At 45.1% G+C, this 13,406-nt stretch overlaps 1 protein-coding gene across 8 annotated transcripts in view; it reads left to right on the top strand.

The window, feature by feature from the left end:
* Positions 1–5,206, top strand: part of LOC123511891 (hemicentin-1-like) — an 867,319-nt gene extending 862,113 nt beyond the window's left edge. For 7 of the 8 annotated variants that reach the window (XM_045267956.1, XM_045267951.1, XM_045267953.1 and 4 more), the window contains 4 exons: positions 36–169; positions 838–1,659; positions 2,265–2,786; positions 5,069–5,206. In XM_045267956.1, the coding sequence (XP_045123891.1) occupies positions 36–169; positions 838–1,659; positions 2,265–2,783 (1,475 nt within the window). In that variant the 3' untranslated portion in view covers positions 2,784–2,786; positions 5,069–5,206. The remainder of the gene's footprint in view (positions 1–35; positions 170–837; positions 1,660–2,264; positions 2,787–5,068) is intronic. The other variant, XM_045267959.1, reaches the window with a different exon arrangement.
* Positions 5,207–13,406: the final 8,200 nt, after the last annotated feature.

Genomic DNA, 13,406 nt, shown 5'->3' with positions numbered 1-13,406 from the left:
ACACATTTTTTCCACCCTGTTGGTCTCGGCCTTAGATCCTGAAGGCAGTAAACCGCCCTCCACTGGCCACAAGGATAATGGGGTTCCATCATCACCCGACGATGACACAAACAAACAGACTTTCTACGAGAACCTACCTTTCCACGGAATGCAGCCTCCCCCTAACAAGGTAAGCCACTAGTGCACCTCCACCTATACACGGTTCACCTCACTCACTCACCTGTACTTACCTGCTTGCCGTGTATTGTGTTGATTTGGTTTGTTATTATTGTGGTCCATTTGATCTTAGTTCCCTTGAATTTGAGCATCGTGTACGTATTAGATTACCAGTTTGACAGCCATGATTGTGGATGTTTGGAGAGAGAGATTGAGAGAGAGAGAGAGAGAGAGAGAGAGAGAGAGAGAGAGAGAGAGAGAGAGATTGGCCAGGTAACATCACAACATGCATGAGCTTTTAATGTACAATTTCAGTGTTGTGCTGAGCTAGTGTTGAGTGACCATTACAGCCTTGCTTTATTTTTGTCTCTTTTGTTACTTTGTGTTGCAGGCGAAAGGCGAGCCACAATATGCACTAACAGGCATTAGTTTGTTATTATTTATTGTTTCCTTACTTCTTGTGTCCCCTTAAAATGTCCCATACCCGCCGACCATTCCTTCCTCATATAAGAATGACGTAGCAAGCGTCAGACTGCTGGATTATGCATTGCCTTTGAAACTTGAGTCCAGTGGCCTCCTTAACAAGCCTCACACTTCTCACTTTGTGCCCTTGCGGCATGTTGTGGCTCGTCTGCCGCCGTCATTGTGGTGTGGTAGTGATGTGGAGGCTTATGGCTACAGGACGCCCCGGAAAACATCGCGAGCACCTCCATGGGCAGTCGACCGCCCAGCCAGTTGAGTCAGCAGGCTTCCTCCGGGTACGGATCAACCCGCAGCAGAAAAGATGAAGTCACGCTTATAAAGCCGAGCTCAGAGGAGAGCTCAAAAGTGGCTGGAGGACGGGGTTCTAGCCCCAAAGTGGACGCCACAAGCACCGGTGTCCGTCGACAAAACTCTGAGTCTTATGGTTCCATGAGGAGTACGTCAGGCAGGCAGGCTAAGGGCCCACTGGCCCGGACAGCAGCCTATCTTTCAATGCGGCTGCCTGGAGGCAAGAAGCGAGCCAGGGCGAAGGCAAGTGAGGACAGCCATCAAATGATAGAAACGCAACCGTCCGTCAAAGCAGTGCCCAATCAGAGCCAGGGCAAAGATCAAGCCAGAGGCCCAAGCGAGCCGCCTCAGACCACACAGTTCACCTCTGAGACCAGACACGTGGTCACTTCGCGGCCAGATCTCAACACGGTCACCGTGGAGACAAGCCAGAACTCGAGACTCACGGTCACCGCGCCTCAGGCCGATCCAGAAGCCAATAACAACAACATCTTCTATGGCGGCGCCCCTCGCTCTGGCGCGCCCTCCGGCGGACACGGCAACGAGCGATTCCAAGACCCTCGGACCTATGACCCCGCGGGTGCCGGCCTGCCTGTCCCGGCGCCGCGGAACGGGACAAACGGTCGTGGGCACACCTATCAAAACCTCCCAACTTCTGTGCCCGCGGCAGATGGCAGCGCCAGTGTTCAGCGGGCAGCCCCGCCACCCTTTCCCCAGCCTGTAGCGTGTGAGGTGTGTTGTGTTGTGCTTCTTTTGTTTAGTTCCCGTGGAAAATGACCTGTCACTGCTGCCCAAGTCACCTTCCCTCACCCTCCTGTATACAGGCTGTAGGCCAGACCATTTCCCTCCCCTCCCTCATAGTACACACTAGTGTTGCCAATAACTACACTCATGCATAGCCTTGATGGTCATTCATCCATGAACATTTTTTAAATATATCTGATTTTTTCCCTAATTTTTCCTTGAGTCTAATTCTTTTTTTATGTCTTTCTTTTTTTTCGCTTTTCCTCTTTCGCCTCCTGGCACAAGCAGAGCACCGGCATCTATGTTGCCACAGTGCTCGTGTATGTGCCGCGTGAGTCTCTTCCTGCAAGTTTTTGTACTATAATGCTTCTTAGCACCTTTCTGGCTCTCTTGAATCAGTAGCTTGAAATTATTGTTGATACACGACAAAGTACAATAATTATGTCTTGTCGCGAATTGTTGGTGTTACTCTTGTAGTCGTAGATGTTTAATGTATTTAACTGATTAATTAACTCAGTGTTGAGGATGTGATTCGTGAGTGTCTGGCGTGACTAACACACTAATCCTCGCTGTGTGTTGTGCTTTGTTTGCAGAACCGAAAGACAGGCAGCTACGGATCGGCTCAGAATCCTACGCCTAGTTCATCCTCCTCTTCCTCTTCCCCATCCTCCAGTTACTACCCGGCCCAGTATCCTTCCCAATACCCACCGCAGTACCAAAGAAATCCTTCCCTGTATAAGCAGTATCCTTCATCCACATCCCTGAAGGAGACACAGCCATCAGTCCCTTATACCAAATCATCCAACTCACGCCAGTCATTCTCATCCTCCACGTTCCCGCACAGAATGGAGAACCAGTCACATCCTGCCACGTCATACCCCAACACCAACCATTCACACACCGCCACGTCATATCCCAATAGCCAATCACACGCATACCCGCAGCCCGCCAACACCCAGGCACATCCACCCAAATATCCACCTGGTGTAGTATATGCAGATCTCGCCTTATCTCGTAATGGTCAACCGAACCACTACAGAAGAGATCTCAATACTGAATACGCCATCCTACAGTTTAAGGGGCCGGTTGTTGGACAAGAAATCGACGTCTGAAAGGTTTGTAGTTGACGCGGGTTGCCCTCAAGATATTTTCTGGAACCCTCTTTGTTTTCATTCCCGCATCCTTTCATCAGACCCCACCAAACCTTCTTTTAACATTCAGTTCATTTGTTCATGCACTTCTCCCCTTCCTGTATCCCTGTTTTCCTTCGTTTCATCCCTCCCTCTGGTGAACTTGTAAGTAAGACAGTAAGTATGTATTGAGTTGTTTGAATGTCAGTTTGCTCTGTTTTTCTAATGCCATTTGTGTCTTCTGGCAGGTAGATTTTTGTTATTATTATTGTTATTGTTATTATTATTATTATTATTATTATTATTATTATTATTATTATTATTATTATTATTATTATTATTATTATTATTATTATTATTATTATTATTATTATTATTATTATTATTATTATTATTATTATTATTATTATTATTATTACTACTACTACTACTACTACTACTACTACTACTACTACTACTACTACTACTACTACTACTACTACTAACACCACCACTATCACTATAGCGCAAAGTACTCCAATAAGCTTCCCTTTCCCCTCTACCACTTCACGACGACCATCCTTTATCCTATCTCTCTCTCTCTCTCTCTCTCTCTCTCTCTCTCTCTCTCTCTCTCTCTCTCTCTCTCTCTCTCTCTCTCTCTCTCTCTCTCTCTCTCTCTCTCTCTCTCTCTCTCTCTCTCTCTCTCTCTCCCTTGACTCCATATATCAGACAGCCTTTGAATGTCACTTACGGCCCGCCTGCTGCTCCCCTTTATAACTACATTAGCATATTGACTTAGCAGGCGTGGGTGAGGGTGTAGGCGGGGCGAGGATGAGGGAGGTGTAGGTGAAGGGGGGTGTCCCTAGACTGTGATAACACCGCAGGTCGCCTTCCCGCCACGCCCGACCACACCCTCGATTAAACTGAAGGTCTTGAATGTAGGGAGTGAGAGATGTGTCCCGTCTGGTTTTTCCCTCATTCATTTTTCACCTAATTCTCAACTTGTCTGGATGAGAACTGACTTGTGATTTTTATGTTGTTTTTTTTATTCATAGTATTATTCTGTCTTCTCCTTATTCTTGGCAATTGGTATAAATGATCTTTGTTTTACTTTATCTTGGTCGTGTCTTTGGAAAGTCAGAATTGGGTTTGAGTGAAAATTTTTGCAGTTTGTCCCCTTCTCTTAAAAAAAGTAATAAATCTATTCGGTAGCGTCCTTCCTCCTCCTCCTCCTCCTCCTCCTCCTCCTCCTCCTCCTCCTCCTCCTCCTCCTCCTCCTCCTCCTCCTCCTCCTCTTGTCACTGACTGCTCCCCAGTTTTGTTTTCCTTTCTTATTTCAGTCTTAAAATATACCATAATCTTCAACTTTCCTGTACGCTCTGGTTTCATGTGAAATATGAGTTTCAGTTTGTTATTTTTTTTTCATCACACTTTTAGCACGAAGGATGTAAGCAGTGATAATAGCGTTGGGAATAATAAACGAAATTAATCGATGACCAGCCTTGTCTTTCTGATTTCACGTCATGTCACTCTGCTCTTCTCGAAACCAGGCAGGAGTGCAATTTATGATTCCCCCAAATGCCTTTTTGGTTGAATTTTGCAATCCTCCCTTCATACTTTTTTTTTCTTTTCTTTTTTGCCTGTACGTCAATTCCATTCCTAAACCCATCCTTTGTCCATCACGATTTTAAAGCACTTTCACCAGAGGAGTATTGGACATTTGGTTCTCCCTCTCTGATGTTTTTGTTTTCCCGCGTAGGACGGCACGAGTGGGTATTCCTCCCATATTTATATAACCCTCCACTTGCCTTTGGGAACGGAGAATGGAAAAACAAATCTGCGTGCCTTATCTTTCTATTTTACAATTTAGTTTCGCTTCGCTTTCTTCGTTTTTTCCTCGTTTGTTTCTCCAAATCGTTTCTAGCATCCTTATCACTTCCGTCTTTCTCTTTTCTCTCCACCACTTTCATCACTATAGTCTCCCTCTTTGGTTTCTCTTCACTCCTTATCTCTCCCCTCGCGTCTCCTTGCCATCTTAATCCTTACAGCCTTCCTCTTTTGTTTTTCATCATCAACTTTTGCACCTTATCTCTCGTCTCCTTCATTTCTTGTTATCCTTTAGCTTCTCACATTTTTTCTTTTTTTCCTCTTTTGTTTCTCCCAATCATCTTTAACATTCTTATCACTTCCCTCTCCCTTATTTCTCTTTGTCACCTTCACCCTCACAGTCTTCCTCTTCTTTCTCTTCACTAGTACCATTCTTATCTCCTCCTTCTTCTCTACAGCCCTTCAAAACCAGCCTGGACGGGGGTGACATGGAGTATGCTGACGTAGACTACGCCACCTACAACTATGGACCCATTCCCTACAAGGCTGCCTCCGTCTCCAACGCCGAGGAGAAGAAGGCCGAGCAGGAGGCTGAAATGAAAGGCGTGCCTGTCCGCCCTCCAAGGAAGAAGTAATGAGCGGGAGGAAGGGACCAGCGGGAAGAAGAGAGGATTACGTGCAGGACCGCAGGAGGATGGTGGAGAGAAAACAAGAAATGAATGAATAAAAGAGGATTTTTTTCTATTTTTTCTGGTGTGTAGAGTTGAAATAGGAGTGGTAGATGAAGGTTCTTTGTAAATGAACACCTGCGGGGACGAGGAATACAAGACCAGGTGAAGAACCGCGGGAGAAAGGGGAAGGAAGGAAAAATGAGCGAAAAGAATGAGGTCCAACTGGAGGAAAATGGGAAAAGTTAACCGCGGAGGAACAATGGATAACAAAGGCACAGGAGAGATGAAATAACAGAAGGCAAGATAGCAAAGTGTGAATGCTATACCTCCTGCTAGTGCTGTGACGTCGTGGAGGCGCCGAGAAAACCAGAGACCAAAGAACACTCGCCTCCTACCGGTCGGTGCCACGTTGGGCCGAGCTGACCAACATCCCTCCATAATACGGACGTTACCCAACTCTTGAAACCCTTACGTGCCTCAACCGAATCCCTCACCACGGCATCAGACGCTTTGTAATGGTCACATCCTTCTTAAAAGTTAAAAAGAAGTTCGGTTGCCGGCCACGCGAGGGTCTCCGAGTTGCCATGTCCTCGGTGAGCCCCTCTTCTGCGTTTCATTGGGCGATGTTGAAGGGGCGCCAAGTGCTTGTTGTTCTCACAGAGGCTGTTTGACGCACTACTAGTGTAAGATAAACCCAGTGTTGTTTCTACGACACACACGTCTTGAAAAAATAAACTAAAACTATGATTCAAGTCACGTCGTCGAGTGATAGAAAAATAATGGAAACCTTTTATCCTTGAAGACCAGTGGTTGTGGAGATTTTTGGGGGCTGATTTTGGGGGAGGGAAAAGTAGATAGAAACATTTTGAGGGTTCGGGGATGTGTTAGGGATGTGGGGTTCTCTGGGGTTGTGTGCGACTCGCCCTCTCCTCTAGGACATCCTGTTAGTCTGTCAACACCACCACGGGGCGCGTCTGCTGTTCTTCCATGCAGTGTAAATAGTGAAGAAGCACGATTCACGAGTCATCAGTAATCTGAAGAACTGTCTAGGATGTAAAGGTGGAGTGAGCGTACGTGTGCGCTTTCCACCACTGAAGATATTGATAAGCTTTTAATAATTGACTTTCTCCCTCTAAAAGCGTCCAGTGTGGTGTGTCGGGTGCTTGTCATGAAAGAAAACGAGGGATGGACGGGATACGCTTCACTCGGCCGTGTTCTTCCTGTCTCTTGGTTGCCACCAGGAGCCTCAGTGAACCTCATTCTTCCTCGTGGTTCACGCCGCCATAACTGAGATGACTGGCCAGTGCTCTACAGAAACACAGGCCTAGGGTCAAAAGAAAGGGAGGGAGAAAGACACAAGAACACGGCGGCGCTGAAGATATGCTAAAGCCGGACAGCCTCGAGGGCAGAGCAGTGTAACCTCACCAGATTTCTACAGAGGCCATTGTAGGAACAACAGACACACTCTCAAGCCCCAACATGACGTGATATTGCTAGCGCCCCTCCGCCGCCACCCCCGCGGGCTAATGAGGGAGCAGTCCTTTTTTTTTTAACATTCATTTTATGAGGAGAGGGTGTTTAGCCAATTGTGCACACACACACACACACACACACACACACACACACACACACACACACACAAACCTAGGGGGAGCCAGTCACGCGAGCCAAAGATGCATAACTCAAAGCTTCAAGGGTCAGAGGGAGGCAGACGACCCGCCCCGCCTCGCGCTGCTCTTGGGCATGTCGCCCTGTGACAAGCGGGCGGCGGCCGGTCGCTCCCGTCCCCGGTGCTCCCCGGCCCCGCCGCACGCCGCTGATGGGGCTCGCGAGTTGTTAGTCCAGGTTCACAGTGTTGACTCAGAGCCCCTGGCGCGGTGGCCGGTGACCGGCGGCCTGCCAGAACTACAATTTTTTTTAGTTGTCTTGATTCTTAAGTCGTCACTCGGAGCCTCCGTGCGAGGGGGTCCTGCCTTGAAAGTCGTCCAGGTGAGCGGACTAGTGAGGAGTGTTCACTCCCTTGAGGGAGACTCGCCAGGGCTGCGCGGCGGAGGCGGCTCCTTGCCGACGCAGGGCAGTGAACGTTCTGCCGCCAACGAGGACCAGCCTCAACACACCCGCCACGCTCCTGAGTCAATGAGTAGTGTGGAGTATTTTGCGTCATAATGTTTGTTTCGTAGATGAATGAGAACTGCCGCGAGACTTACTACTGCCAAGCATCCCGCTAGTGTGGCGGGGCGCAGCCTCCCCGCGAGCCTCCCTCAAGGCAGCACGGCATCAGCTTTGTACATACCCTACGTGTAGCCCGTTGGCTCTCCTAGCTTACATCATAGTCCCAGTAAATGTTTCTAGTTTAGTGTAAGGTATAAAGAGAAATTGAAAGGTGCCTATTGTATAGAGAAAGAAAAACGTATATTATTATTGTCAAATTTCTGTAGGTGTCAAGCCAGTGTTGCAGAGAAAATAATTAAAACGTTTAAGATATACATACATTCGTTTTTTAAAAGCTCTGTCTAGATTTTAATGAAGCGCTTTAGACCTCAAGAGAACGTGTATATATGTGAGACTTTGTGACCACTTGTGATAACTCATATAATTACTACTATAGCCAAAACCTGAGGCGGCAAATACAACCAAAATTAATCGTAATAAACAACCAACCTTACCAACCCCGTCTTCTAACGCGGCGGACGAGGCTCACGGTCATTGCACAAAACCTCGTCGAGAGAAGAAAAGATTTGACTTGCTCGCCATGTTCTTAGGTATTCGTCCAAGCCCAGGGCCGCGTTGCAGAGCCCGGAGGTAGCAACGGGACTCGGGCTTTCTCCTCTGCTAATGTTAGGAATCTTTCATTTGTTCCTCACGTCCATGCTAGCGAATGGGAAACAGTATTGCTGCACCTTTTCCTGCGGCTCAGTAACATGCTTTTCTATTGGTCACTATTGGTAATGCTGCTGAATTCAATTTTCAAAAGTATCCCTTACCTTGTCTCCGTTTTGTTTTGTTTTTTTTTTTTCAGGTTCAAGTCTTTTCGTGTATGGAATAATTTGATTTCTGATTTTCGTCTTCTTTCTTCAGGATGATTCTTTACATATCAAAATGTTAATAAATTATTACTGTAGCGCGACATGTCCAATATATTGTACTCCTCGGAAGCCCCACCCTTGTTTCTTCCTTCCGTTGCTGTAGTGAATTGAGAATGTCTTCGTTACTACCCGTGAGTGTCCGCCAATTCAGCGTGTGGGAATTTGTTTCTTTCTCCCTCCCACCAGAACCCAATGTTGTCAGTCATGGTGTGTCAGTTACCATTACCATATGTTAATTATTCCTTTCTTTCGTATCTTTTCTCATTCTTGGCTCGCGTCGGAAGGCAGCGAGGGAAAGATCATTGTCTAAGAGAGCACACACTAAACGTTCACTCTAGCTAGTCACAGTAGGGTATATCTAGAACGCAGGGATTGTTATGTTTGTACAGAGAGAGAGAGAGAAAAGATGAAATTAACTACGTACTAAACCGTTGTGTATTTGGCCAATCCTCGGAGCATGTGATTTAACATCTCGTGAGGGCAACGCGAGGCCGCCATGTTGTTATTGTCGGGTTTGTCTGTTGCCAAGGCGAAGTGAAAAATAAATTATTATTAATACACATATACCTAACTTTTTAGCATTTTTATTTGTGCTTTCCTTGGTCAGTAAGCTTTTCATCCTGGATTGGCAACGATTGATATTTTCTGTAAAAAGAAATAAAATGACTATGTCCGCACTGTTTCTCTAATCCTTTACATGTGTATGCATGGCAAACTTTCATTCAACAATACCTGTGACGCCTACACGCGCTCATGCACATATGCTTCGGCTCAAAATTCTCCAGGGATAGACGAGTTCAAAGGTCAAATGACAGGACTGGTGCAAGCTGTGTCTGTCAAATTATTTCTGGTAAGACATCAATTCACGCTTCATAAAGTTAACACAAAAATATCACTACATTAAACTTTACATTTTTAATAATCACTTAATTCACTTAGAAACACTTCAGTATATCATCATAACAGCTACAGTGGTTAGTAAGAAAACGAGTGTCTTCGCCCAAGGCTATTCCACTCACCTGCCGCACCCACCCCTCATCTTCCGTCCAGCGGGCCCCAAGCAACCATCCCTCACTCCTCAGTCTCCTCAGTACATTCCCGGCGGTAGTAAGGGATCGTTGTGTGACGAGGTCCAGCGAGGCACAAGGATCTTCAGTGAGTCATGGAGTGGTTAGTACACAATTCTTAATGTTTGTCAATTATTTTAAGGGGTCATGTGTTTGGTTTAAGTGCACCGTAAAGGCAAGCAATACAATAGGACACTTGTAGATAGTGAATTAATGATAGATACCGAACGTAATTAGCAAGCTACATTAAATTCAGACAGTTAACTGGTAGCCTAATGTATTTAATGATGTTGTCAGTAAGTATATCAGGATATTCACGATAGTACATAAAGAGACGCGGAGTTGAAAACAGACAATAGAAAGATACGTAAATAACTATTGAATACGGGGGCTTATTTTAGAGCGAAGCTTCGAAGCAAGTGGCTCGCTGTTCCCTTGAGGCAGCGTGCGTCACTGCCTCGCGCTCTGCAGGGATGACGCTCCGAGGCACTGACGTAAATTGTAGGTGTTTGATTACCCTGTTACGCTATCAAAAAAACTTGTTCCACCTCCTCTCTCATCACCTCTGGCTTCTCTCCTCCTCCTCCTCCTCCTCCTCCTCCTCCTCCTCACATCTTTTACCTTTCCCTCCTCCACATCACCTATCTATGATTTCCTCTTTTCCCTCCCACCTCTCCTCCCCCTCCATGCTTCGTCACCTCCCTTTCCTCCTGTGGCTTCCCTCCTACTTCCTCTCCTCCTCTGCCATCTCTTCCTGCTGTTCCTTCTCACCATCTCCTTTTCCTACCCCCATTCATCCTCCTTCTAGCTTCTTCTTTCTCCCTCTCCATCTCTTCTTCTTCCTTTTCCTACCCTTTCCCTTCATCCGCAATCCTCCATCAACTCTTTCCTCCTCCTTCTCCATCTTTTAAATGTATCGCTATCTTCACCTTCATTTTCCTATTCTCTTCGTTCCTCACCATTCAGCCATCTCCACTGCACTTTCCTCCTCCTCCTCCTCCTCCTCCTCCTCCTGCATTACGTTTCATACCCTCGCAAGGAAGGAGAGCGTGGGAGAGGAGACCACAAGTAGGGGAGTGGAAGCCCGAGAAGTGTCATCGTGCCTTTGAGGTTTTGAGTGACGCTAAAGAATGTCAGAAAAAAAAGGAGTCATGAATTCGCGAGGGGCTTAGTGTGTTCTTGAAAGGCGAGCGTCAAGGCAGCGAGGAGGAGCGTGGAATGAATGGTGATGATCGTGCAAACTGTGCCATTGTAGGCTGTTCTTTGCTGCAAATGTTGAGGTCGAGATACAAATATTGGTGGTGAGAGAGAGAGAGAGAGAGAGAGAGAGAGAGAGAGAGAGAGAGAGAGAGAGAGAGAGAGAGAGAGTGGTGGTTAAAAACTAGAATATTTTTGCAGTGTTTTAGAAATTTATTCAAAAGAAATGTAACTCCAACATAAAAATAGATGAAGAAGTCAAGGGAAAACCAGAATTTTGTTCAGAATATGAAAGAAATAAAAGGAAAAAAGAAAGTAACAATAGACGATGACAAGAAATAGAAAAGTGAGTTACAAGCTACGAGGGAAAAACAACAAACAAAAAGTAAAACGAGATTGGGAATTTAAGCAAGAGGAAAAAAAAAAAAGCAAATGAGTTCATGTAATCAAAAAGTTTTAGAAAGCAGAAAAAGAAAAAAAAAGATGAAGGGAAGGCAAATGGTAGAAATAAACCATAGTAATGTGAAAAGAGTGACAGAGGCAGGGGAGAGAGAATTAAAAGGAGATTGAGAATTTAAGCAAGAAGGAAAAAAAAATAGCATAGGAATTCATGCAATCAAAAACCTTCAGAAAGGAAAAAAGACAAATAAAAAAGAGACGGAGGGAAAAACAAATGATAGAATTAAACCATGGTAATGTGAAAGGAGTGACAGAGGCAGGGGAGGGAGAGTGCACTTTGGTGGAGGGTAGGAAGGGGTTAAAAAGGGAGGGAGTGGAAGGGTATGTTAATTAACCCAATGATTTAACACGAGGGAGTCATTATCATCGCGACAGAGCTGACGACCGCGAAATAGCTGCGCCAATGACCTGATAATTACATAGTCCATTAATGAAGATCATCACTACACGTCACGGAGCGGAGAGAGAGAGACGGAAGAGGGACGAGGATGGAACAGTGAATAGGATGTCGAGGGAATGAAGGAGGAATAGGGCGGTGATGGAAATGGAACGAAGATTAGAGGAGGCAGATGGATAAGGAGGAAAATACGAAGGTAAAAAGAAAATGAATAGAAAGTAGATAGGAAGGAAAGAAAAAAAAAGTAAATATGACTATATGATAAGGAACAAAAGATAAAAGAGGGAAGATTAATATAAAAGGGAAGGAAATATGACGGTGAAAGAAAAGGAATGGAAGGTAAATGAGAAGAAAGGAAGAAAGGGAAGTAAATATGACATAGATAAGAAATAGAAGATAAAGGAAGCAAGGTAGATATGTAAGGGAAGGAATTGTGACGGTGAAAGATAAGAGGTAGAAGATTAAGGAAGACAGATGGTAATGAAAGGAAAGGAAACAGGACAAAAAGAGAAAATACAGAGAATAGAAGATTAAGAGAGAGAGAGAGATGGATAAGAATGGGAAGGATAGGAAAAAGGACAGTAAGAAAAAGGATAAGGAAGAGAAGATTAAGGAAAGCAGATGAGGGAAAATGAGGAGGGAGAGAAACAAAACAATAAGGGGAAAGATGAGGAATGTAAGATTAAGAGATGCTGATAAAAGATAAAAGATAAGGAATGTAAGATGCAGATGAAAAGAATGAGAAGGAAAAGGAACAGGACAATAACAGAAAAAAAAATAAAATTGAGAGATATGAATAAAAAAAAAAAAGGCGGAGAAAAGAGCACAAAATGATAAGAAAAAAGTACTAATGGAATGGAAAGGGAATACAATAAGAGAAAAGCAATGAAAGACTAAAGCACAGCGAAAAAATATGAAAAGGAAATAGGACAAAATAAATGGAAAAAATAGGAGGTAAGGAATACAGACCGATGATAATGGGAAGGAAAAGGAAAAAGAAAGGAGAAAAGTGAAGGAATGATAAATTAAAGTACGTAGCAGAGAAAAGGAAGAGAATTAATAGGTCTGGAAATTAACCATGGGACTGAAACTGAGAGAATGGAGAAAAAGAGCAAGAAATAACAGAAGAGTAGGAGAGGAGACCGATATTTTTAGAACGAGATTGAGGATAAATGAAAAAGAAGAGAAGTGGACTGAGGGAAAGAAAGAGACGGTGAGGAAGAACAAATAGCAGCAGCAGACCAGTTGTCCCTTACTGTGTTGTTTGTAGAGAATTCACCAAATCGACTGTTGAGAGAAATAGAAGAGAAAACGGAGGGAAAAGATAGAGTTTGAAGATGAAGGAACGAAGGAAATAGAGAGGACGACATGAAAAGAGAGAGAGAGAGAGAGAGAGAGAGAGAGAGAGAGAGAGAGAGAGAGAGAGAGAGAGATGATTGACTGACTAGAATCTTGGCGTCTTGAAAAGGTGGTCATATAGCGCCGCGGAAAGAGAGAGATGGCGCAGAGGGGATATAGATGTTCGAGAGGAAGGGAATGAGGGAATGAGGGAGGGAGGGAGGAGGGAGGGAGGGAGGAAAGGAAGAGGAGCCGCACTCTCCCTTAGGCAATATCCTGAGGAGGGAAGTTAGCCCACAGCAACCCGGCAAGACAAGATTGGATATTTACATAGGTTAGTAGTATCTTCCTCTCTCTCTCTCTCTCTCTCTCTCTCTCTCTCTCTCTCTCTCTCTCTCTCATCCCCGGCTCTCTTCCTCACGTCTCAATCCTCTTCCTCCTCCCTTCCGTTCCTCTCTCCATTTTTCTCTCCCTCTTCCCTCCTCCTCCTCCTCCTCCTCCTCCTCCTCCTCCTCCTCCTCCTTTTCCTACTCTTCCTCTTCCTCCTCCTCTTCCTCCTCCTCCTTTACATTAATCTATCT

This window comes from Portunus trituberculatus, chromosome 32 (genome assembly GCF_017591435.1).
Source record: "Portunus trituberculatus isolate SZX2019 chromosome 32, ASM1759143v1, whole genome shotgun sequence".
In the NCBI taxonomy this organism is placed as follows: Eukaryota; Metazoa; Arthropoda; class Malacostraca; order Decapoda; family Portunidae; genus Portunus; species Portunus trituberculatus.
The sequence above is the reverse complement of the archived record's forward strand: the minus strand, read 5'-3'. Positions and strand labels throughout refer to the sequence as shown.